The sequence below is a fragment of the Myodes glareolus genome, chromosome 22, assembly GCF_982192425.1.
Source record: "Myodes glareolus chromosome 22, mMyoGla1.1, whole genome shotgun sequence".
Classification (NCBI taxonomy): domain Eukaryota; kingdom Metazoa; phylum Chordata; class Mammalia; order Rodentia; family Cricetidae; genus Myodes; species Myodes glareolus.
The window spans coordinates 58,546,790-58,568,965 of NC_142047.1; the positions used below are offsets into that span (position 1 = coordinate 58,546,790).

At 44.0% G+C, this 22,176-nt stretch overlaps 1 protein-coding gene across 2 annotated transcripts in view; it reads left to right on the top strand.

The window, feature by feature from the left end:
• Positions 1–236: 236 nt before the first annotated feature.
• Itgb1 (integrin subunit beta 1) overlaps positions 237–22,176 on the top strand; it is a 46,261-nt gene continuing 24,321 nt past the window's right edge. The window contains exons 1-3 of one of the 2 annotated variants that reach the window (XM_085681952.2): positions 237–408; positions 19,664–19,730; positions 21,207–21,292. In XM_085681952.2, the coding sequence (XP_085538078.1) occupies positions 19,664–19,730; positions 21,207–21,292 (153 nt within the window). In that variant the 5' untranslated portion in view covers positions 237–408. The remainder of the gene's footprint in view (positions 409–19,663; positions 19,731–21,206; positions 21,293–22,176) is intronic. The other variant, XM_085681953.2, reaches the window with a different exon arrangement.

Sequence of the window (22,176 nt, forward strand, 5' to 3'; positions counted from 1 at the left end):
CCCGGTTCCTTTGTCTGCACCCAGCTCCACCTTCCTCCTTCCTGCCGCCTCCCCCTCCTTCGGGCGGGCGCGGCTGACGCGGCGCGGAGGAATGCGTTTCCGGAGGGAGAGAAAGGCCTGGCGGCCGGCCCAGGACTGGGATCTTCGCGGCGGAGGCGGGGCCGGCCGGCTTCCTGAGGGAGACGGCGGCCCGAGTCTCCGCCCACGCGCTCAAGAGCCGCGGAGACCCGCCGAGCGGCCGAGGCCCGCCGACACCGCCCGAGACCAGCCGAGAAGCCGAGGCCTGCCGACTCCCGCCCGAGACCCTCCGAAGGGCCGAGGCGCGCCGACACCCGCCCGAGACCCCCCGAGAGGCGGAACGCGGCGGAGCCCGAGCCGCACGCGTGCCGGGCAGACGCTTGCGGAAAGGTAAGGCCGCGGGCGTAGGTACGCGCGGGCGTGGGCTCTGGGCAACGAGGGCGGCCTGGGCCGGACCGGACGGACTATGTCGCGCCGCCACGTCCGGCTGCAGCCCCCCCCCCCCCCCCGCCCTGCCCGGCCTTTCCGAAGGGAGGGTCTCGGGGAGGGGGGAGGGTCGCGAGCCCCGCCTGTCACCCTGGGGCGTGGTGGGGCAAGGCTGGATACGACAGGGACCGCGGTGCCCGGGGACCCCAGAGGGGTCCCGTCCGCCCGTGACCGGCAGGCTCCTCTCCCGAGCGCCGCGCGGGACCCCGGGAACCAGGCCGCGGCGTCCGTGGTCCGCGAGGCGGTGCCCGCCTGTCCGCCCGCCAGCCCGGGGCCTCGTGCTTACCCTTTCTCATGCCTCCTAGTGACAGCCTGGGCTTATGACCGCCCTGATCCCGAATGCCACAGTGAATTTGAACTTTTAATTTGAAACCCAGCACTCAGTGGTAAAATGAGTAATAAATTATACTGTTTCCGTTTCCTCATCTGTAGAAGAGAAAAGCAGCTCCTTCACTAGCTATAGTATTAATTGTGATACTAGGGACAGGGTCGGGCCCAGCTTCCAGCCTGTGTTTACACGTACAGACCTCATTGCAGACCCCGATCCCTGGTGGTGTCGGGCCTGTTTATCTCGTTTTCCAAATGAAGACGCTGAGGTGTGGGAGTTTAAGTAGTTTGTAGAGTTCGTGGGCTCAGCTCTAGAGCTCAACTTGAAGTAACCTCACCTATGTAAAATAAAGTAGGTATAATAATATAAGGTATAGGGTTCTAGAGCAATGTCAGTCTGGACTTCAAAAAACAAACAACCAACAACAACAACAAAAAAAACAAGTCACAGTAAAATGTAAAACCGCAAGCTTAGACGATAATGCTCCATATATATTGATACCTTTTCATTGCTTCTTGGCACATTAAAAAGACCTACAAACTTCTTAGAATTTTTGGTAGCATTAGGAATGTTTCCTGACTCTGCCATTCCACGTGGATGTGAAGAGGGAGGATGACTTGGGTTTTTTTTTTTTTTTTTTGTTACTGCTTGCATAGCACAGAAATAAATGTTAGGTGAATTTTGACTCTATTTCTTTCTTAAATCACACACAGCCATTATAATAAATAGTTGACATCCTAGAAAACCTGTAGAAAGGACTAAGAAATTTTAGTTGAAAGTTACCTATTTCACATGTATGAACATCATGGCGAGAAGGGAGAAGGGAAGGACTGACTTATTCTCAGAATGATATTCATATTTATGAGTGATTTTGATTCATTCACCAATGATGTAATGACTGAAGATGATAGAATGGCAAATGTAGAACGGATGAAACACCGCTCTGAGGTGTATATAGGTCATTGGAGAGTAGAAGATACTAGGATGCTAGTTTCTTAGGCGAGCAGAAAGCAGATTCTAGCTTCTCAGTATTGAGTTCACAGTGCTACAGATGAAGAATCTGTGTTGTTGAATTCTTTCTAAAAGGATGTGAAGTTCTGTACTAAGATGGTCTCTTTAATTATAGTTTATAATTATTTTTATGTGTGAGTGTAGTGACAGGCGTGTGTGGAGGTCAGAGGATAAATTTTCTTCCTCCGTCCTGTGGATTCCAGGGATTGAATTCTGGTTGCCTAGCTAGGGAAGACACGTTCATGTGCTGAGCCATCTCCTTGGCTCCGGTTGTTAATCTTTTTAAAGGTTTTATTTTAATTTTGAAATTTACGTAGGTGGGTATTGGCTTGCAGGCAAGTTTGCAGTGTGTGCATTGCAGCATTGGTGGAGGACAGAAGAGAGAGTCAGATACCCTGGAACTGGACCACAGATGGCTGTCGTCCACCGTGTGGGTACTAGGAGTAGAACCGGGTCCTCTAGAAGAGCAGCCAGTGCTCTTATCCACCCCGCATCTATTGCCCCACCCCCTCCCTCCACGGTGCTTTTAATCTTCAGTGTTCTATCCATGGAAAGTACAAGTCCATGGGGCTGGAAGATGGCTCAGCAGTCAAGGGCGCTGACAACTCTTCTAGAGGACCTGGGTTCAATTCCCAACACCCACATGGTAGCTCACAACTGTTGGTAGTTTCAGTTCCAGGGGACCCAACACCCTCATATAGACATACACCAACGCACATAAAATAAAAATAAATTATTAAGCAAAAAGTACAAGTCCAGAATTAACAAAGTTGAAAAATCACTGGATTTAGTACAACCCCCTACTCCTCCCACAAGGTTTCTCTGTGTAGCCCAGGCTGCCCTGGAACTTGCTCTGTAGACCAGGCTGGCCTCGAACTCCCAGACATCTGCCTGCCTCTGCCTCCCCAGTGCTGGGTTCAAAGGCGTGCACCGTTACCACAGGGCCCTGGGTTTAGTGCTTCTAACAACACTTGTTTCAATTTTCTCCTCAGCCTGACTTGACTCTGCCCAGAATCAACATCACTGAAACGAAAATATTGTTCTGTGTTGATTAACTCCAAGTATCACCTCTCATTACTGTTATTACAAGGAAGATTAATCGGTTTGACAGATAAACTTGATAATTAATAAGTTTGTCCGGAATGCTTGCTGTGTAATGTAGTTCCTTTACTGTTTGGCTTTTTGCTAACAAAACCAACCTGGTTTACAGGTAGAGAGGGAGGTGTACAACACAGCATGTTGTCCGAAGAAAACCCTTTCACGAGTGTTGTGGGAGTGGGCTGCTGTTGACTGTGCTGCCAGAGTGGTGAGACAGACATGTTGTAACTGGTGAAAGTTCAGAGGACTTTTTTTCCCCTCGTAATTTAAATGTAAAATTCTTGATGTGTCAGAAGCCCGGTTGATTTGAAGATTCACTGTGGATAGAATCCAAGATTACGTTTTGTGGCTATGTTAAAATAAGCGTTCACCATTTATCTGCAAATGAGTGAGTTTGAGAGCTGATTGTATTCATGTTTGCTCTTACGTTACTGCTTATTGTGACTTTGGTTATATGTTTTCAGTTTGCTTGTTGTATGTCAGTTAGGTGGTAGTCAGGGATGTGAGGACAAGGGAGGAAAGAGGAAGTGAGTCTTCTGGATCGGGGCTGGAGTGATAGCGATACAGACTCAGGAAGCGGAAGTGCGCTGACAGGTTAGCGACTGCAGCAGGTAGGTGAGGGCGGTTCAGGAGCTGCGTGGGAAAGAACGAAGCTCTCCTTTGTAAACTTCTCACAGTTTGAGAACTTTGTTTTTGGCGTGTGGCTTTAGAAGATAATAATTATCTTCTAAATACCAGTATGTCTAGCATGCATGTCATCATGAAAAGTGTACATGGGAAAAAAAGACTCCTTCAAATTTACCTTATACGTAAGCAGGCTGTCCTAGATAGAGTTTCAATTGCCGTGATGGAACACCGTGACCAAAAAGCAAGTTAGGGAGAAAAGGGTTATTTGACTGACACGTCCATGTTGCTGTTCATTATTGAAGGAAGTTAGGACAGGAACTCAAGCATGGCAGGAACCAGGAGGCAGGAGCTGATGCAGAGGCTGTGGAGGAGGGCTTTATTGGCTTGCTTCCCCTGGCTTGCACGACCTACTTTCTTACAGAACCCAGGACCACTACCCACAATGGGCTGGCCCCTCCCTCCTCCCCCATCAATCACTAATTGAGAAAATGCCTTCTGGCTGGGTGTCTTGGAGGCTCAGCTGAGGCTGCTTTCTCTCTCACTCTAGCTTGTGTCAAGTTGACACACCAAACTAGCCAGTACACAGACACAGGTGCATACATACCTGTTTGTACATACTATGTAATATTTTTATGACTATAAGAATATATGGGTGTGTATACATGCATTCCTTACTTATGGAGCAGTCTCATTATACCAGGGCATCAAAATACAGGTTTCTAAGCCCAGAGAGATGTAAAATGACTCATCAGACTCTAAGGAAGAACATTTTAGATACTGCGGTTATAGCTTTTAAAAGTTCAAAGTGTTTATCATGATGTATAATCTTATTATATTGCTATAGAAATACATGTATTTTAATTTATAAATAATGGGCATGCGGATACTCCAATTTTTTTTGGTGACAAAGGTGAGACTCAAAAACTTAGAGATCCCAAGTGGAAGCAGGGGAAACAAGAATTACTCTATTTAGGAAGGAGAGTTGGTGAGATGGGTCTGAGTTGTACGCTTCCCAGGGAGTCGGTGTGACCACAAGAGGGCAGGCTCTACGGTGCTGAGCTTTTGAAAGGTGACCTCAGGGCAAAGGTAGAGATGTGTAGGCTGCAGATAAAAACACCAGAGTATAGAGTAGAAAGGGGGCCGTTCACTTTCCTGGTTTCCTCTCTGAACTTTTGGTTTCTTCGCCAGCCATTTTAGAGAGTGGTTAGGGATTTGTAGGGTTTCCTAGCAATTAGTGTGTTTAAATTAAAGACTAGCTTGTTTCTACACCCGTTTCCTAGAGCAGTGATCAGAGCCCCAGTTTGGCGTGGACGTGTCTTCTCTCTGGGAAACCCTGGTTCCAGAGAAGTCTCTGACTCAGGAGTTCTGGATGTCTCTGGAGCTCCACTCCCTAGGACTTTGGTCGCTTTCACTTTGAGATGAGAGGTAGTGGCTGCTGGATCTTAGGACTGCAGGATACAGTCTTTTGTTCTGTAAACCATTTTAAATAATTTAAATATTTAAATAAAATAAATAAAATAAAATAAAAATTTAAATATTTAAAAAAAAATATTTGTAATTGTCTGTAGATGTGTGTGTGTCTGTGTATGAGTTCGTGCACTGCGTGCAAGCTCCTTCAGAGACCAGAGGCTTTAGAACCCCTGGAGCTGGAGTTAGAGATGGTTGTAAGCCACCTGATGGGAGCTCTGGGAACGGAAGTTGGGTTGTCTGGAAGAGCAGCGTGTGCTCCTGACTGTTGAGCGTCTCTCCAGCCCCTGGCAACCGTTTTCCTGTGTCATCATAAAATATAACTGTGATGCAAATGACTGGGAAGAATCTGCAGTGCTGCTTAGTCAGATCTGTTACGGGCAGCCCGTTGTCTGTCTGTCCTTATTGGTGCATTTAGCTCATTAGGGTACTGAGACTAAGAACTTTGTGAAGAGGTTCGCATGGCTTTGATTTTGAGTGAATTCCCTAGTTGGGACAGTTGTGTTCCACGCAGGAAAACATGACAAAAACCGAAGAGTTGTTTCTAAGTCAGTGTACCATGCCAGATGGTACTTTCAGTTTTTGAGTAAAAGGTCAGCCATGGCTTAAGTGGTTTTGGAAGGTTTGGTGGAGAAGATGAGGTCTGAATGAGGAATGGGCTGAGCTAAGGTGTGGATGGCATGGATGATGTGTTTGTAACAGAGCAAAGGCAGTGTCGTTGGGAGGCAGAGTTCTGTCTACTTTGGTAAGTATTACTTGCATATGACTGTGTACATCATGGAAGTGTAAAATGAAGGCTTAGTTCTTATGACACATGCATGAGTGCAGTTAGTTAAACAACAGTAAAATAACAACACCTTACTGAGTATGCCAGAAGTTTGCCATGTTCTTGTGCTAGGCAACATCAAGATTATGTTCTTTAAGGAAAAGAATAAACTCTGTTTATTGTGGCGGTTGAAGATTAGTCGTCTAAATAAAACAAAACAAAAAACAAGTAAAAGTCTTTAAACATAGAAGAAAAAAGCATTGCATTTTGCTTAAGGAATATGGTTTCAGTGGAGGGGCGAAAATATTTATTTGTAGAATTCAGCATGTGCCAGTCGAAGCATAGAAGTCTATTTCACAGCCTACATGTTTACTGGATATTGAATAGGTAAAAACGTCATACTCTGAAATTAGGATGTTAATAGCTCTTTCTAATACAGTCAGTATTTTATAGATTTTGTATGATTTATTTCATGTTACGATTTTGCCCGTTTTAGAGGTCAGTAGTGGGGTTGTTCTTTTTGATTATTAGGATATTGAAGTTTGAAACCGTACGTGTAATATTCTTTATTTTTTTTAAAAAGATTTGTTTGTTATGTATACACACACACCAGAAGAGGGCACCAGATGTCATTGCTGATGGTTGTGGGCCACCATGTGGTTGCTGGGCATCGAACTCAGGACCTCTGGAAGAGCAGCCAGTGCTCTTAACCTCTGAGCCATCTCTCCAGCTCCCACATTTAGTACTTGAATGTTACATTTGGAAAATGTCATAAATGCAGCAGGAGTAAGAGTTACCTTTGTTAAAGATGCATGACAGCATGATTTCAGAAGGGTTGCAGAAGTTGGAGGTGTCTCTTATGGGAGAGTCTTTCTGTGTCCATACTTGCCAGGTTCTGGGTTCAGTCTCTAGCACAGAGCAACAAAATAAGTTGAGAAGTACTTATTAAATAGTCATTCAGGTTTTGTTTTCTCCTACGATCACTAAATACTTGCCAGTAATAAGAAAATCAATACAAAGATATTTGTTGCTAAAATATAAGTAAATAAATATTTTCCTTCAGTGTCATATTTTATTTTTTCCAAAAGTCTGAAATCCCCACTCACTCCCAGCCTACACTTAGTAAAATGAGAAATGAAGTGATTTCTGTAATTTGGTTTGACGTTTGTTGGGTAAAATATGGCTGTTTATGCTTGTTTCTCCCCTGCAGGGAGAGAGAAGGAAGAAAGGATAAAAGGTGGTGCTCAAAATGAATTTGATCAAGAAAAAATTGGCGGGGGGGGGGGCCGCTGGGGAGATGGCTCAGTGGTTAAGAGCATTGACTGCTCTTCCAGAAGATCCGAGTTCAATTTCCAGCACCCATATGGCAGCTCACAGTTATCTGTAACTCCTGTTCTAGGTGACCTGACACCCATACACAGACATATTTGCAGACAAAACACCAATGCACATAAAATAGATAAATTAAAAAATAAAGCTAAAAGAAAAATTTTGGAATAATTATTTAAACCAGTAGAGAAGATTACTCCATGTAAAAATGTAACTCAAAATTTCTAATTGAAATTACATATAGAATGAAAATGCTGTTGTTAACAGTAACAAGCAGTTAAATTTCTTTTTTAAAGATTTATTTATTTTTATGTGTATGTGTCTGCATGTATGCATGTGTACCACATGTATGTTGCTGAGGCTACTGGAAGAGGGTGTTGGGAATCTCCGGGTCCTGGAATTACAGATGGCCTTAGGCTGCCAGGTATGGATGCTGGGAACAGGACCTGGGTCCTCTGCAAGAGCAGCAAGTGCTCTTAAGCACTGAGCCTTCTTTCTCTTTAGCTTTTGCCAAGATTTCTTCACACACATATGGGAACAAAGTAAGTTTTGTCAACTGAAGCTTGGGTAATTTACATTTTCCCCATTCATAAGGAAAAACAAAAGAACAACAGACAGAAAAAGAGAAAGAAAAAATTGCATCAAGGGAGAGATTAGTGGATTGGTTTGGAAAGTCTCATTTACTAGGTAATGAAGTCTTTTAGTAGCAGATGGTGCTAGGAAGGAAGGCAGTTTTTCTCTTACTGTGAACTGGCGTTCATAGTTTGGCTTAATTAAAGCTTTTCTTAAAATGTTTTATTTTCAAATTCATCCTTTGGCAGTCACTGGGTTTACTTTTCAGTGTGTGATTTGAATTTGATGCTAGTCCATGGGCTGCCCTTCTTATGGTGAGGGTAGAGATGGTGTCAGTTGTCTGTTGAGTCACCACACTTGGCTAGTTCGTGTTTTGTGGGACATCTCAAGTTTGATCTTTTGTTGATTTTATTCTTGGAGTTACAGAACTAGCCTCAAACTTACAGAAATCCTCTTCCTTCAGCCTCAAAATACTGGGATCACAGGCATGAACCCCTGCTCAGCTGCAATCAGCAGCATTCATTGTTAGAGTTTGTTAGGCTCAGAGAAATGTTTATTGGTTAGAAAGGGTTTTCATTGAGTTCTTCAAGTCTTGTCTGCAGTCAGGATAGAGTCCTGGTTGGTGTTTAGGAGGCACTCTAATGAGACTGTTGTGCACCTGCAGGCTAGTAGGCTGCAGGGGGTGCTATCAACATCCAATATTGGATTACTGAACTTCTTTTCTGTCCTTGTTTTCTCCTTCCTGTGCTTTTTAATAATTTTTGTTTGTTTGTTTGTTTGCTTGAGACTGGGTTTCTCTTTGTAGTCCTGGCTGTCCTGGAGCTTGCTTTGTAGAACAGGCTGGTCTTGAACTAACAGATCCACTTGCCTCTGCCTCCTGAGTGGTGGAATTAAAGGTGTGTGCCACCACACCTGGCTCTTTCTGCTAAATTTGGTTAATACTTAATTTGCTCTCATTATTAGTATTTGGGTCAATGACTGATTCCCTAGTCACCACCACACCTCTTCCTGTCAGAAAAGGTTGAGTGTTTATTGTTCCTCTTGCAAGAGAAAAATTATCTTGGCATGGTCTGACTTCATCTCCACATCTCACCCTCAGCTGACTGGAGCTCAAAAGGTTGGTTTCTTTTTTGTCAAGGTCTTTCCGTTTTATCGTTGCCCATGGGTGACAGTAGAAGGGACTGTGCGTTCATTCCTAGAGTCTTGGTTTCCGGGGTTATTTTTCTTGAATATTGATTTTTATGTATTAAAATGTTATTGACCTATTTATTTCCCTCTCTCCCTCCCCTCATCTATCTATCTATCTATCTATCTATCTATCTATCTATCTATCTATCTATCTATCTATCTACCTATCTACCTATCTACCTATCTACCTATCTACCTACCTACCTACCTACCTACCTACCTACCTACCTACCTACCTACCTACCTATCATTTATTTGTTTTGGGAAGACAGTGTTTCACTCTGTAGCTATGACTGGTCTGGAACTCCCTATGTAGTCCATGTTGACCTCAGACTCAGAGATTCACGTGCCTTGGCCTCCCGACGCTGGGGTTAAAGATGCCCAGCTCTTTCACCCTCTTTAAAAAGCAGATACAGAGAACCGTGGCATAGCACGTAGGAGACACTTAGGACACACCTACATATGAGTAGCATATTTTCTACTGTTAAGGTAAAAAGGTTTAAAAATCCTATGCTATATAACAAAGAAAGTATTAGAATGATATAAATCTTCAGTCTTTTATATCGGAAATCTAATTTTGTTAAGACCTTGGGCTTTGGGATTTGGAGTCTTTTTATGAACCAGGCACATACTAGGTATGCACTGTTTTCTCAGTTGGTTAATTCTTTGGGAAGAGTGCAGCTGTGTCCATATTACAGTAATATTTCCTAGTAAGAAACAATCTGGTGGACACTTGTTAGTGATAGTGGGAATTGAATATAGGGCCTTGCACTTGCCAGGTGATCTACCACCGAGCTTCATCCCCAGCTGACGGGTGTTCCATGTTGTGTGAATTGGCTTACACGTACCTTGTGGAGGCCCCAGTTTGACAGCGGGTGTCTTCTTCAATTCTTCTCTACTTTATTCTTTGGAGACAGGATCTCTCACAGATCTTGAAGCTCAGATTTGGCTGTGTTGCCTGAACAACCCCTTGGGATTTCCTTGCCTCTGCTTGTCCACTCCCCATGTTAGGATTATGGGCACACTGTTGATACCAGCTTTTTACATGGGTACTAGGGATTTGAATTGAGGTCCTCATACACACAGCAAGTAACTTTGCTGACTGAGACATTTCCTTATTTTTAAAGTTATTTCTTTCAAAAAAATAATGACTTTCTACAAAGATAGTATAGGTTGAGAATCCTTTATCTGAAAATTTCTAATGGCTGAAGATGTAAATCTCTGAATGTCACCATGGCACAAATGAAAAGTTCTGCATCTGGTGTCCCTTCAGGGGTCAGTGGTATGCAGGTACACTTCATATACAATAGCACTACCTTCAGGCATGTGTGTAAGGTACTTATTAAGCATAAGGGAGTTGTGTGTTTGTGGACTCCAGGAAACCAGCATTACAAGGTATTTCTAAGATATTTCACTTCACACATGCAGCTGTTCCCACATCTGAGAAAAGTCCAGCACTTTTGGCCCCCATGCATTTTGGGTAAGGGATGCTCAATAGGTATATATCAAGCTTTAAACGACTTCGTCTGTAAATATAAAAACAGTGCACGCCTTTAATCCCAGAATGTGGGTGGCAGGGGAAAGCAGATCTCTGAATCTGAGGCCAACCTGGTCTACATAGAGAGTTCTAGGCTGCACAGTGAGACCCTGCTTTAAAAAGAAAAAAAAAAAAAGGAAATACTGAGTTACTTACATTTTGTTAAAAATGTAGTAAGTAGGGTTTAAAAGTTCAGAAAGACTTAACTTTGAATAAAGAGTTTACTCTGCAGGTTAGAACAGTTGTGTAAGGGTGGGCTGATTCTTACTGGATGGATTGTGTGTGAGCTTAGCCTTAATATTTACCCAGGAATGAATTATGCCACCTTAGATAAAATTTCTTATGGTAAAAAAATCTAAGCTTTGAGATGCTTTTGGAAACAGGACACAAAACTGGTATCTATTCGGAGAGTAAAATGAGTTGTTGGCCGCTATTCACTGCGAATGTTTAATAAATAAACTTACAGAGCAACATCATACGCTTTTTCCATTCCTTTGCTCTGAATCAGGTCTAGCTCTAGACGGATGTCCATTCTTTTGAAGCAGTGGCTAAGTAGGTCTTCAGGATTATGATTAGTGCAGCACAGAGTCAGGCCATAGCTTCTGGGTCCAGGAGTCAGGTGACCGTTTCATCTGTGCAGTTACTTAACCTCTCTGAGGTTTGGGTTTCTCTTCTCTAAAACAGAGATGGTCTCATTTCTTTCCGAACTCCTGAGTGATCTCAGAGAACAAGGTCATATAATTTGGTACAGTCCAGCAAAACATTTTGAGCATTATCTTTTTTGATATTATAATTATAGCGTTTTTCCCCTTCTCTTACCTGCCTCCAACCTCTCCCATATACCACTTCCCATTCTCCTTCAAATTTATGGCTTTTTAAATTGATTATTACAGCATGCATATATGTATAGTATATATGCATATATTCCTAACTATAACCTGTGTACTGTTACATGTATGTATACTTTCAGTGCTGACTGTCTAGCATTGGACAGCCAATGGGTGTGCGCTTGCCTGGGGAAGACTACCTCTCCCGCTCCTAGCTCTCGTTCTGGGCTTTTCTATATCTAGTTTGGCATGTCCATTGGTGTCATCCTTGAGCATGCATGTTAGACAGACTTCATGTGTGTAGCTTCTGACGTTACTAGGAGATGCAATCTGACAGCAAAGTCTTTGATATTCCTGCTCTTGCTTTCTTTCTCCTGCCTCTTCTTCAGTGTTCCCTGACTTGGGTGTGAGTGTTCTGTAGACATATCTGTTGGGACTGGTCTCCACAACTCTGTTCTTTGGTTGTTAGTTGTTTTCTGTAGTGGTCTCTGTTGCAGAGGTTAGTTTCCTTGAGGGGTGAAAACTACACTTACCAGCGTGTACAAGGACAGATGTTTATAGTTGTTCTTAGGGATGGTGCTGGTTAGTAAATTAGAGGTTGTGACTTCTCCAATAACCATGTGCTAGTGAGTGGCTTCACTACCACTGAACGGCTAGCTAGGTTTGCTACCAGGCATGGTTTTCTTCTTTGCTCTGGTGTGAAGTTCAGTTAGAGGACTGCTGGTTACTGCCAAGGTATGCATGCCTCTTCTGCCCTGGAGTTACGGTGCCATGCTGTTGGTTGTTGTGGTTCATAGGCATAGTTGAGTAAGATTGTTGTTGGTTGCCTTTTTCTTTTGGAAGCTTGCATGGTGCCTTTTGGTACCAGAAAAGCTAGTTCTCAGGGTGGGGACATTCAGGTTGAGCATTATCTTTGAACTAAGTACTCGGTGCTATATCTGTCATGAACATCTTGTTTTTTTGTGGCCCAAGATTCATCTGGGAAGCTCCGAGGGTTAAAGTAGTTACAGACGAGCAGAATGTTAGAATGTGACTTTATAAGTTAGGTGTGCAGTGGATGTTGGGCCCACAGCTCCGCTCTGTAACGCCATTGCCCATTTCCTCTGTCCTCAGTTGTCCTGGTTTCCTACTTGAGAAGAATTGATGGGGCAGTATCTGCTGTGGTGAAAAGCCATGCCCATATCTAGGGTGGTACATTCCTGACAGTCTGGGTGACCGCCCTGCTCCGTGTCTTTTCCCTTTCCATGTCTTTGCCACTTTTGTCGGCCTCAGCTCTCTTGTTCCCGGGCTTCCATGTCATCATTTCAGCTACCTGGATAGTGATCTCTGATGAATCTCTAACGCAGCCTTGTAGCAGGCTCTTCTGGGCCTCCAGCCAGTTCTCAAATCATGACCTGGAGACTTATTAATTATGAATGCTCAGCCTTAGCTCCTGCTTGTCCCACTAGCTCTTATAACAAATAAACCTGCCTCAGGACTTTTACCTTCCTTCATTCTGTGTGTGTCCTCCTTGCACTGCTTCTGTGTCTGGCTGGCTGGCGGCTGCCTGGCTTCCAGCCCCAGACATCTCCCTCTCTTCCTTGTTCTCTCGTCTCTTATTCTCAGGCCTAGATTTCTCCTCCTATTTATTCTCTTTGCCCACCAGTCCTGCCTTTCCCTCTACTCCTATCTATTGACCATCCAGCTTTTTTATTAGACCAAATCAGGTGTTTTAGGCACACAAGGGGAAACAGCATCACATCTTTACATAATTCAATGCAGCGCAAACAAATGTAACACATTTTTACATCGTTAAACAAATGCATGACAAACAAATGGAATACATCTTTGCGTAGTTAAAGTAATGTTCCACAACACAGACTCTCCTGAGATCCATATCGGTCTTTCCTCCCTACAGGTGGCTCCCTAGGTCATCCAGACTGTCCACAGTTCACATTTCTAAGACAAGTCTATTGCTTCCTCCCCAGCTCTGTTCCCATTGCTGACTTCTTTATTATAGAAGTGAAACATTCTTTCTCCCACTTAGCTAAGCAAATACCAGAGCCTGTAAGTAACCACCCAGTCATAGATCCTCCATTGCGTGCATTTGGACACTTGGCACTTTTTTATGTATAGTCTCACCAAATATTCTGCACTGGCCTTTGATTCTCATTCTTTCTGCCTCAGTTTTTCTGAGTGTTGCGTTATAGGCATGAGGCACCACATGTCTTTAATGTGTGGTAAACTCTGCCTGTCTGTGAGGAACCTATCTTGCCCCCATCCTGGTCCCAGCTAATTTTCTGCTGTGCTTATGTGATCATGTTCTGTCTTGCCCCTGGTTTTTCTGTTTCTCTACTATGACAATAAACAGAATTTAACCTCTTATAATCTGGCTCCTGCCTGCATGGTTGCCATTACTCAGTTCCTGCTATTTTCAGCTCGTAAATGAAGTCTTAGAAGTACTTTCAGATTTAAAATAAACAAACAAAATAAGATTTTAAAATACAGGGCTGAAGAGGTGGCTGGGCGGTTAAGAGCACTGACAGCTCTTCCAGAGGATCTGGGTTCAGTTCCCAGCACCCACATGGCAGCTCATAAGTGTGTGTAAATTCAGTCCCTGGGCAATAACACCTTCACACCATTGCACATAAAATAAAGTTAAAAAATAAAATATATGAGTATTTATGGTAAAGACTTGTGGTGATTTGAATTAAATGACCCCATATGCTTATAGGGAGTGGCACGGTTAGGTGTGACCTTGTTGGAGGAAGTGTGTCACGGGGGTGGGCTTTGAGGTTTCAAGTGCTCAAGCCAGGCCCAGGGTCACTCTCTTCCTCTGCCTGCTGATCCAGATGCAGAGCTCTCAGCTCCTCTCCAGCACTACGTCTGTCTCTGTCACTGCACCCACCGTGATGACTAAATGAACTAAACTCTGAACCTTTAAGCAAGTCCCAGTTAAATCCCTCCCCTTAGAGGAGCTCATAGTGTCTCTTTACAGCAGTAGAGACTGTAACTCAGACGACTTTTAAAGATAAAATAGCCTTCCCAGCAACATGTAACAACAAAATCATAAATACGTGAAGAAAAAGTCACAATTCCAGTGTGAGGGAGACACCTGAAAATATGTGCTTAGACACGATATTAGAAAAGGATTGTGTGGCCTTCCCCAGTCTCCCCAGCGCTGCGTGTGCAGGCTTGCCGAGATGGCTTCTTCCTGCTTGTCTTCTGCACACAGCCTTCCATTCTAGCTGAAACCCTGCCATCTCCATATAGTTAGACAGTTCGGTGTGCTCTGTGCTGATGTAAAGCACAGCTTTCTCCTCAACAGGGATAGTGTATTCTAGAATCAAATACAAGTTGCCATGACCTAGGAACACAGATTTAGGTGATCCTAGATTCTGTTGTCCAGTGTGATAACAGTTTTATGTAACTGAACAAAGAAAACCATAAATCAAAATACTTTCAAAGTACAGTGGTTGAAACATTAGAGAGATGGGTTTTAGCAAATTAGGGAAATCTCGGCTGGCCTCAGATGCTAGCTGGTGGTTCTCATAGCTTTTGGGTTGGGGAAGTTAGTCATCTGCTAAGTCAGAACATTCCAGAAGATAACTAGTGCTCTGTTTCTACATCCCAAATGATTTATCTGGTGGAGGACTGTGTTGGTTACTTATTGCTGTGACAAGATGCCTTCACCAAGATAACTTAAGGAAGAGTTTGTTTTGACTTAGGGTTTTAGGAGAGTAAGAGTCCATCACGCCAGGGTGGCACCACAGTGAGTCCCAAGCATGGCAGTGTCTCTGTGTAGCTTTAGAGTCTGAGGCTGGCCTTGAACTCACAGGGATCCACCTGCCTCTGCCTCCTGAGTGCTGGGAGGGATTAAAGGTGTAAGCCACCACCACTCAGCAAATGACCATTTTTTTTGAATATTTAGAATTGTATCATACATACATAGGCTATGATAAAGACCTTGTTATTGAGAGGAAGTATTGGTAAAAATACCTTTAAGGTCCTTAATGTTTATATGTGTATATGCATACATACAAACATTAAATCTAAAATACACAGATAAGGCATTCTCTTTATCCTTTGAAGAGTTTAGCATCTCAAAGGAGGGCAATTATCTGATAGGAAAAATTAGAACTTGGAGCAGGAATATGTCTGCTTTGCCATCATGAACTATAACCATAAGCCCAGAATAAAGGAATACCTGGTGACACCCTTTGCACTGGTTGGAGTAGCCTGCTAAGTATCTAAAAGATAATTAGATTTTTTTCTCCATTCGGAAGGATTAACCTAATGGTCACAAAGCTGATTGACAGGTCTTGTAAAGAGGAGGCTGTCCTGGTTGCTTTTTTTCAGTTTGACACAAACCTAGACACAGCTACAGGGAATTTTGATTGGATGGATGCTCCCATCAGATTGTTCCCTATGTGGGGGGCATTTTCTTGATTAGTGATTGTTGAGGGTGGGCCTAGCCCACTGTGTGTGGGGTGCCACTCCTGGGCAGGGGTCGTGTGGTGTAAGAGGATCAGACTGAGCAAGCGACGAAGAGCAAGCCAGAGCAAGCCAGAGAGCGGCAGTCTTCTTTGGTCTCTGCTTAAGTTCCTGTCTTTCCTGCCCTTCCCTCCTTAAGTTTCTTTTGGTCATGAGCTTCAACCCAGCAATAGAAACCTCAGTAGAGTAGTGGGCAGTAAATGACTATTAAGAGGGAAGAAGGCGGCTCAGGATAATTTGCCTCTGTACTTGCAGCATTTCACTCTCCACAGCTGTTGAAGTTCTAAGCAGCATCGCAGAAGCTTCAGTTGGCATTGCAGCTTCTTTCTGGAGACTTTAGCCACATGCATCCTCTGCACAGAAATGGCTCCACTGTATTGCAATTGTCTGCATTTTTGTCTATGAACTGTTAGTTCCTTGAGGCATCTGTATTTTAGGGAGGACACACAACTGACATGGCAGTCTGAAAAGGACCCTCAGAGATGAAGAGAGCAAGGCAGTAGAGTCCGGGGGAAGAGGTGTAGCAAAGGGCATGGGAAGGGGGTGTCCTGCTTACCTTTCTGTTGCTGGGAAAAAGCACCGACCTAAAGCAGCCTGGGGAAGGGTTTACCATATAGTCAAGGAGTTTGTAAGTGAATGGGGCCTGCGAAGATGTCCTTCCCAGGATTAGTCCCTGTGTGGTCAGGAGTATCTGTCTGTCAGCTGCAGCAGTTTCAGATGAAATGTAGACCAGGACAGGTAAAAACCTTTGTCTAAGAGAAAAGCAGACAAAGGGTTAGGACCATGTCTCATGGCGTTTTCTCTGTTTTTCCTCTCTGATGATGATTTGTCTTCAGTGAGATACCATTGATAGGGAACCTGTAAGCCTCCTTTCTAAACATAAGGGTCACCTGCTGAACAGGCCTTGCTACTCCAAGCTCATGACTTTAGACCTGGGAAGGAGGACATCTGTGTGAACTGTGGCACAGTCTGTCTCCAGCCTCCCCCACTCTGTGTCACTTGGTCCAGATGCCGGTTGTGCTGACTCCTGTAGAGAGCTGCATGATGCCATGCCTTACAGGTGGCGCTGATTCCCACCTTCCACCTTTCCAATGGTGAATGCTCTCAGATGTGTAACAACTCCATATATGGCTAACGCTAAGATCTGGGTTGCTTCTGCGTTTCTGGACCTATCTGCGTCTCCCACGTGACTTTTTGGGATTGGCTACCCAGAGGTTATTTAAGCTGTGGACTGGCTTTTCCCCGGGGTGAGAGGTTGCGAGAAGTTGAGAAGGAGCAAGAGGTGATGAGAGATAGTGATAGGGTGAGAAGATTCTGAATAAAACTGCAGTTAAGAAGAGTCTGATGTTGCGTCTTCATTGCTGACAAAACGGACGCGACAGACTCCCTCAGGGTCACTCTCAGTGTGGTCTCAGTCTCATGCTCCCGGTTCCTTCCTTCTTTCCTTTCTTTCTTTTCTTCCTCCCCCTCTTCTCCTTGTCCCCCCCCTCCCCTTTTTGGTGCCTGTCCTAGAACTCACTGTGTAGACCAGGCTGGCCTCAAACTCACAGAGATCCCGTCTGCCTCTGCCTCCCTGGTGCTGGGATTAAAGGCGTGCGCCACAGCCTAGTTTTCTTTTTTTCTTTTCTTTTCTTTTTTAGATTTCTCTATTTATTTATGTAGTCAGCGTTTCTCCTGCATGCATGCCTGCAGGCCAGAAGGGGGCACCAGATCTCATTACTAATGGTTGTGAATCACCTTGTGGTTGTTGGGAATTGCACTCAGAACCTCAGCTGATCCATCTCTCCAGCCTGGCACTTGCTCTTTCTAGTTACTGTTATTGTTCCTAGAGCCCTGCCGGGTTCTTACTACTTCCTGTCTCTAAAACCCAGCCTTTGTGAATGCCACCAAGCAATGCCACCAAGCAACAACAGTGCCTCTGTTTCTTGCTAGCTTACAGGAGAGTTGATAACTGTCTCCAGGCTGTGTCCAGAGCTGTCCTTGTTCTCTCAGCTGTTCTTGAGCATTGGAACTTTGTTTTACCTGCTTCTGGGCTTGGCACACTTCCAGAGGCCTTAGTAGTTTCTTTGAGCTATCAGGATTTGTAGAAGTAGAGGGCTGTGGAACTTAACAGTCATGCTTTAAAGTGCAGCATGTTGGAAAGCATCCTTCATTGAATCATAGCGTGCCTTTCTGGCTTGTATGGTATTTTGAAAGATTTCTCCAGGCTGGCCAGCAAGTTTGAAGTAGCCTGAAGGAATACGTTACCCTAATACAGGTGCTGTGATCATCCACTTCTGCAGGAGTGACGTGTTCTCTGCTCCTAGTCATCAGTACCAGTAGCTGAATTGTCGAGAATTGCGTTGACCTTAGAGAACATTAGAACATCAAGCTTTTTTGACACTCAGGTTTTAGTCACCACTTGGATGCAGTCCCAAGCCATTTGCGCAACCTGTCAGCTCCAGGAGGGACTCATTTCCTGGAGTAAGCCTGATTGCAGGTGGAATACTCCCAGGCCTCCCCCTCATGTCCCTGGGAAGTCTGCATGAGCAGAGGAGCAGAAGTGTTCATCCCAGGGTTAGGACCACGTCTCATGGCGCAGTACTACGCCTGTCTTTACTCCTCATGTGAAGGGCCTGTGACCAGAACAGAAAGTTCTCTGTGCTTTGGGAAGAGTTGTGTGAAATACAAGGGCTTGAGGATGAAGAGCCTTAATGTGGAACTTAGAGACCTTTTCTTTTTTAGACAAGGTATTGAACTTGCTAAGTAGGGAAGGGTGATGACCTTGTACTTCTGATCCTTCTACTTCTACCTTCCTGGTGTCTCTCTTTCTGTCTCTCAAGACCACGATTTTGCTGTGTAGATCAGACTGGCCTTGAACTCATGGTAATCCTCCTGTTTCTGCCTCTTCCATTCTGGAATTATGCCCACGCCAACATTCCTTGCTCCCCTTTCATTCTGTGGGTAACACAGATGCATGCGTACTGGACTGGAGGTGTCCATGGAGAGTGGGCAGTTAAGGTGTTAGCCGAGCAGTCTCTGATCTCAGTCATCTTTGAACATACTTGATTAGGAATGAATTGTGGAACTGAAAACGTTGCTTCATTAGAAGTAGAGGTAATAATTAGAAGTTGCCTGTTTAACCTATAGAATATTACCCGAGCCGCCCCCACCCCACCCTACCCCCAAATTCTGAAGGACACTACAGACTCTGGGTCTATAGTGAGGTCATTTGTTGTTATGGAAAGTTGAGGAAAACAAGCTGAATATTTTACCATTCCATGCATAGTTGGTTTTCTTGCAAAAGAAAAAAGTAACAAGAAAGCAGACCAAACAGTTGAGTCAGAGTCTTGCATACGAAGCTGTGTTTTAGCCTAAGGAGAAGTAAGAACTGTAGAGATGTCAGTATGGAGATGGATGATTCAGCTCTGGGAAGTACCCTAGTTCCGAGGTGACTGCGCCTCTGAATGTGCCTGTTGTACTGAGAGCCCCGGGCATGTGTGGAGATGGACATTCTGCAGGATAAGCTGCCATAGCTTTGTAGTCTTAGGACTGCTAGCTTGGTTTCTTTAGGACATGTGCATTATTATTTTTTTTCCTTTGAGACAGAGTTTCTTCATGTAGCCCTGGTTGTCCTGGAATTAGCTCCCTAGACCAGGCAAACCTCAAATTCATAGCGATCTACCTTTCTCTGCCTCCCAATTGCTGGGATTAAAGGCATGCGCCACCGCTGCCTGGCTTGGTGTGTAATTTTGTGATTTCACTTAGAGAAGACAGGAACGCATTCTGAAAGTGTGGTGTGAAGTGTTAGAATAGTGGGGTGAGCGGTATGGTGAGCACCGGGGACGAAAGGCAGATGGCAGTGTGGAGAAGTTTGGAGAGGAGAAAGAAGGGAGGGTTGAACATAATTCACCTGGTATTTTTCTCTCAGTAATGATCCACACTTTCTGTTACAGATGAATTTGCAACTGGTTTTCTGGATTGGATTCATCAGCTTGATTTGTTCCGTATTTGGCCAAACAGGTAAAAAAAAAAATTGTTTTTCTTGTAATCTTTTTATTTCAGTGTCTTGTATCAGTAATCTTTGGTCAGTTAGGTTCCTGGGGGAGTGAGATGGGAAAACAACCCTCCATTAGATCACACTATTCTTGAAGTTCTGTAGCACGCTGCCTCACTGTGAGTGCCGGGCAGAGGTTTCCAAGGGGCCTGCAAGGCTTGTTAATCATCCCTCCTTTCCGTGTGAGGAGAGTGAGATCCCAGATGACGTGTGTCATCTCCATTCGGCCCCTGGAGAACGTGAGAGTGCAGGAGGGACCAGAATGACGGTGGAGGCGTGCAGTACATTCACATGTACAGTGGTGAGCTATGGCGTGTCCATTGGCGTCTTCAGCTAGGTGGGGCGTAGTGGCACATGCCGTAATCCCAGCACTTGGGAGGCAGAGACAGTCAGGAGGATCATGAGTTTTAGGCTAACCTGGACTACACGCAACATCCCCCACCCCCTAATTTGCAAAATCCAAAGGGTTGGGGTTGTGGTTCAGTCAAAGCTCTAGGTTCTGAGCATGCAAAAAACCAAAAGAAAATCCAAGAACAGTTTACTTGCTAGAAGGTACTCTTGTTCTCTGATCAAGAAGTCTCGAATATTGTTAACGTATCTATAAGTGTGGAGCAAGCTGAAGACATTTTACCTTCTTCTGGCAACTGTGACCATCTACATCTGGAATAATGGACACCTGGTTCCACTGTCTAAATCTCAAAAAAAAAAACCCATAGTAAATAGAATAGTTAGAATGATCTGAGCTCAGATGGTCATGTGAAGATGATGGAAGATAGTAAATAGGAAACTTGATACATTGGATACATAAAGTAAACAGCCACCCAGAACCTGTGTCCCTAGGACCACACCTAAAAATCGTTAGAGGGATTTTTTTTTTTCAGTGAGTATATTGTGGAGATCTCTAGTTCTTTTCCTTTAAATTCAAGCATAGTTTATATTCTTATCAGAAAAGATAACTAGAGATAATCTAATCTTACTAGTGTTTACTACGAGAAAGATGTTCCAGTTTAGATTGAGTCAAAGAAATGTAAACTCAGGGGGTTATGGGTTGGATGAAAATGGACTTGGAGTTATTTAATGTACTAAAAGTGGAGTGGCCTCCTGGAAGATGTTTTTGTGGTGTGGGTGTGGGATTGTAAGGCGTAGGAAAAGACATAGGAATAAGAAAAGCAGGACATCATAACCTTTGAGAGTGATACGTTCTGAAGTCACACCCTTACCAGAATGGCCCACTGCTGTATAGCTAGGCTAATGGTTCCTAGTTAGTCTGTCATACAGAGGACAAGATTCTTTGGGCTGGCCTCCTGTAGCTTAGAAACTAGGCTGGAGTGTTCACGGTTAACACGCATCTTTATCTGCATCACCACCTGTCTCTGTCTTTCATTGTGATCCATTCATTTTTTTCTTTGAGACTTTAAAATTGTCTTTTTTTTTTTTAACAGATAAAAATAGATGTTTAAAAGCAAATGCCAAATCTTGTGGAGAATGTATACAAGCAGGGCCAAATTGTGGGTGGTGTACAAATACGGTAAGATTTCTTATACTTTCAGTTTACTCTCTGATTTTTGAGCTTCACTCAGAGCTTTATCGTTGGGAAGTTTCTGGTAAGATGCACATTTGAATCAGTGTTTATTGATTAGTGTGTGGTAGACTGTGCTGTTGACAAAGCACCCACTAGACGTGTCTTTAAGTTTCTGTTGCTGTGATAGAACACCATGATCAGGGCAACTTACAAAACAAACAAAGAAAATATTTAATTTGGGATTTCACAATGTAGATTGAAGTTTCTGTCCTGCCCGATCCCATAGCCATTCAGTCCCAAAGAAACACAGACTTATGTTAATTATAATCTGCTTGGTCTATTGCTCAGGCTTATTACTAACAAGCTCTTATAACTTAAATTAACCCAAAATTTTTGTCTGTGTTTAGCCACGTGGCTTGGTACCTGTTATCAGTGAGGCCTTCTCATCAGGCTTCCTCTGTGTCTGGCTGGTGACTGACTCTCTTCCTCTTCCCAGGATTCTCCTAGTCTGGTTGCCCCACCCATACTTCTTGCCTGGCTACTGGCCAATCAGCACTTCAATAAACAAATATGAGTGATAAATCTTTACAGTGTACAAGAGTGTTATCCCACAGCACAGCACTGTTAGTCTATGCCCATGATAGCACTGAGCAGTAGCTGGGAGCTCACATCTTGATCCACAGCATGAGGCAGAAAGAACTAACTGGAAATGGTATGGACTTTTTGAACCTCAAAACGTAGTCCCAGTGAAGAAGCAAAAGCAAATCTAAGGTCAGGATTTTTGGACTTGCCTTTATTTCCTTTGAAGATTTTTGTACTTTGACGTGGTGGTCCCTTGTAGACAGCTTACTAAAGCTGCAGCGAATCAATTTGAGGTTATGCTAGGGTCA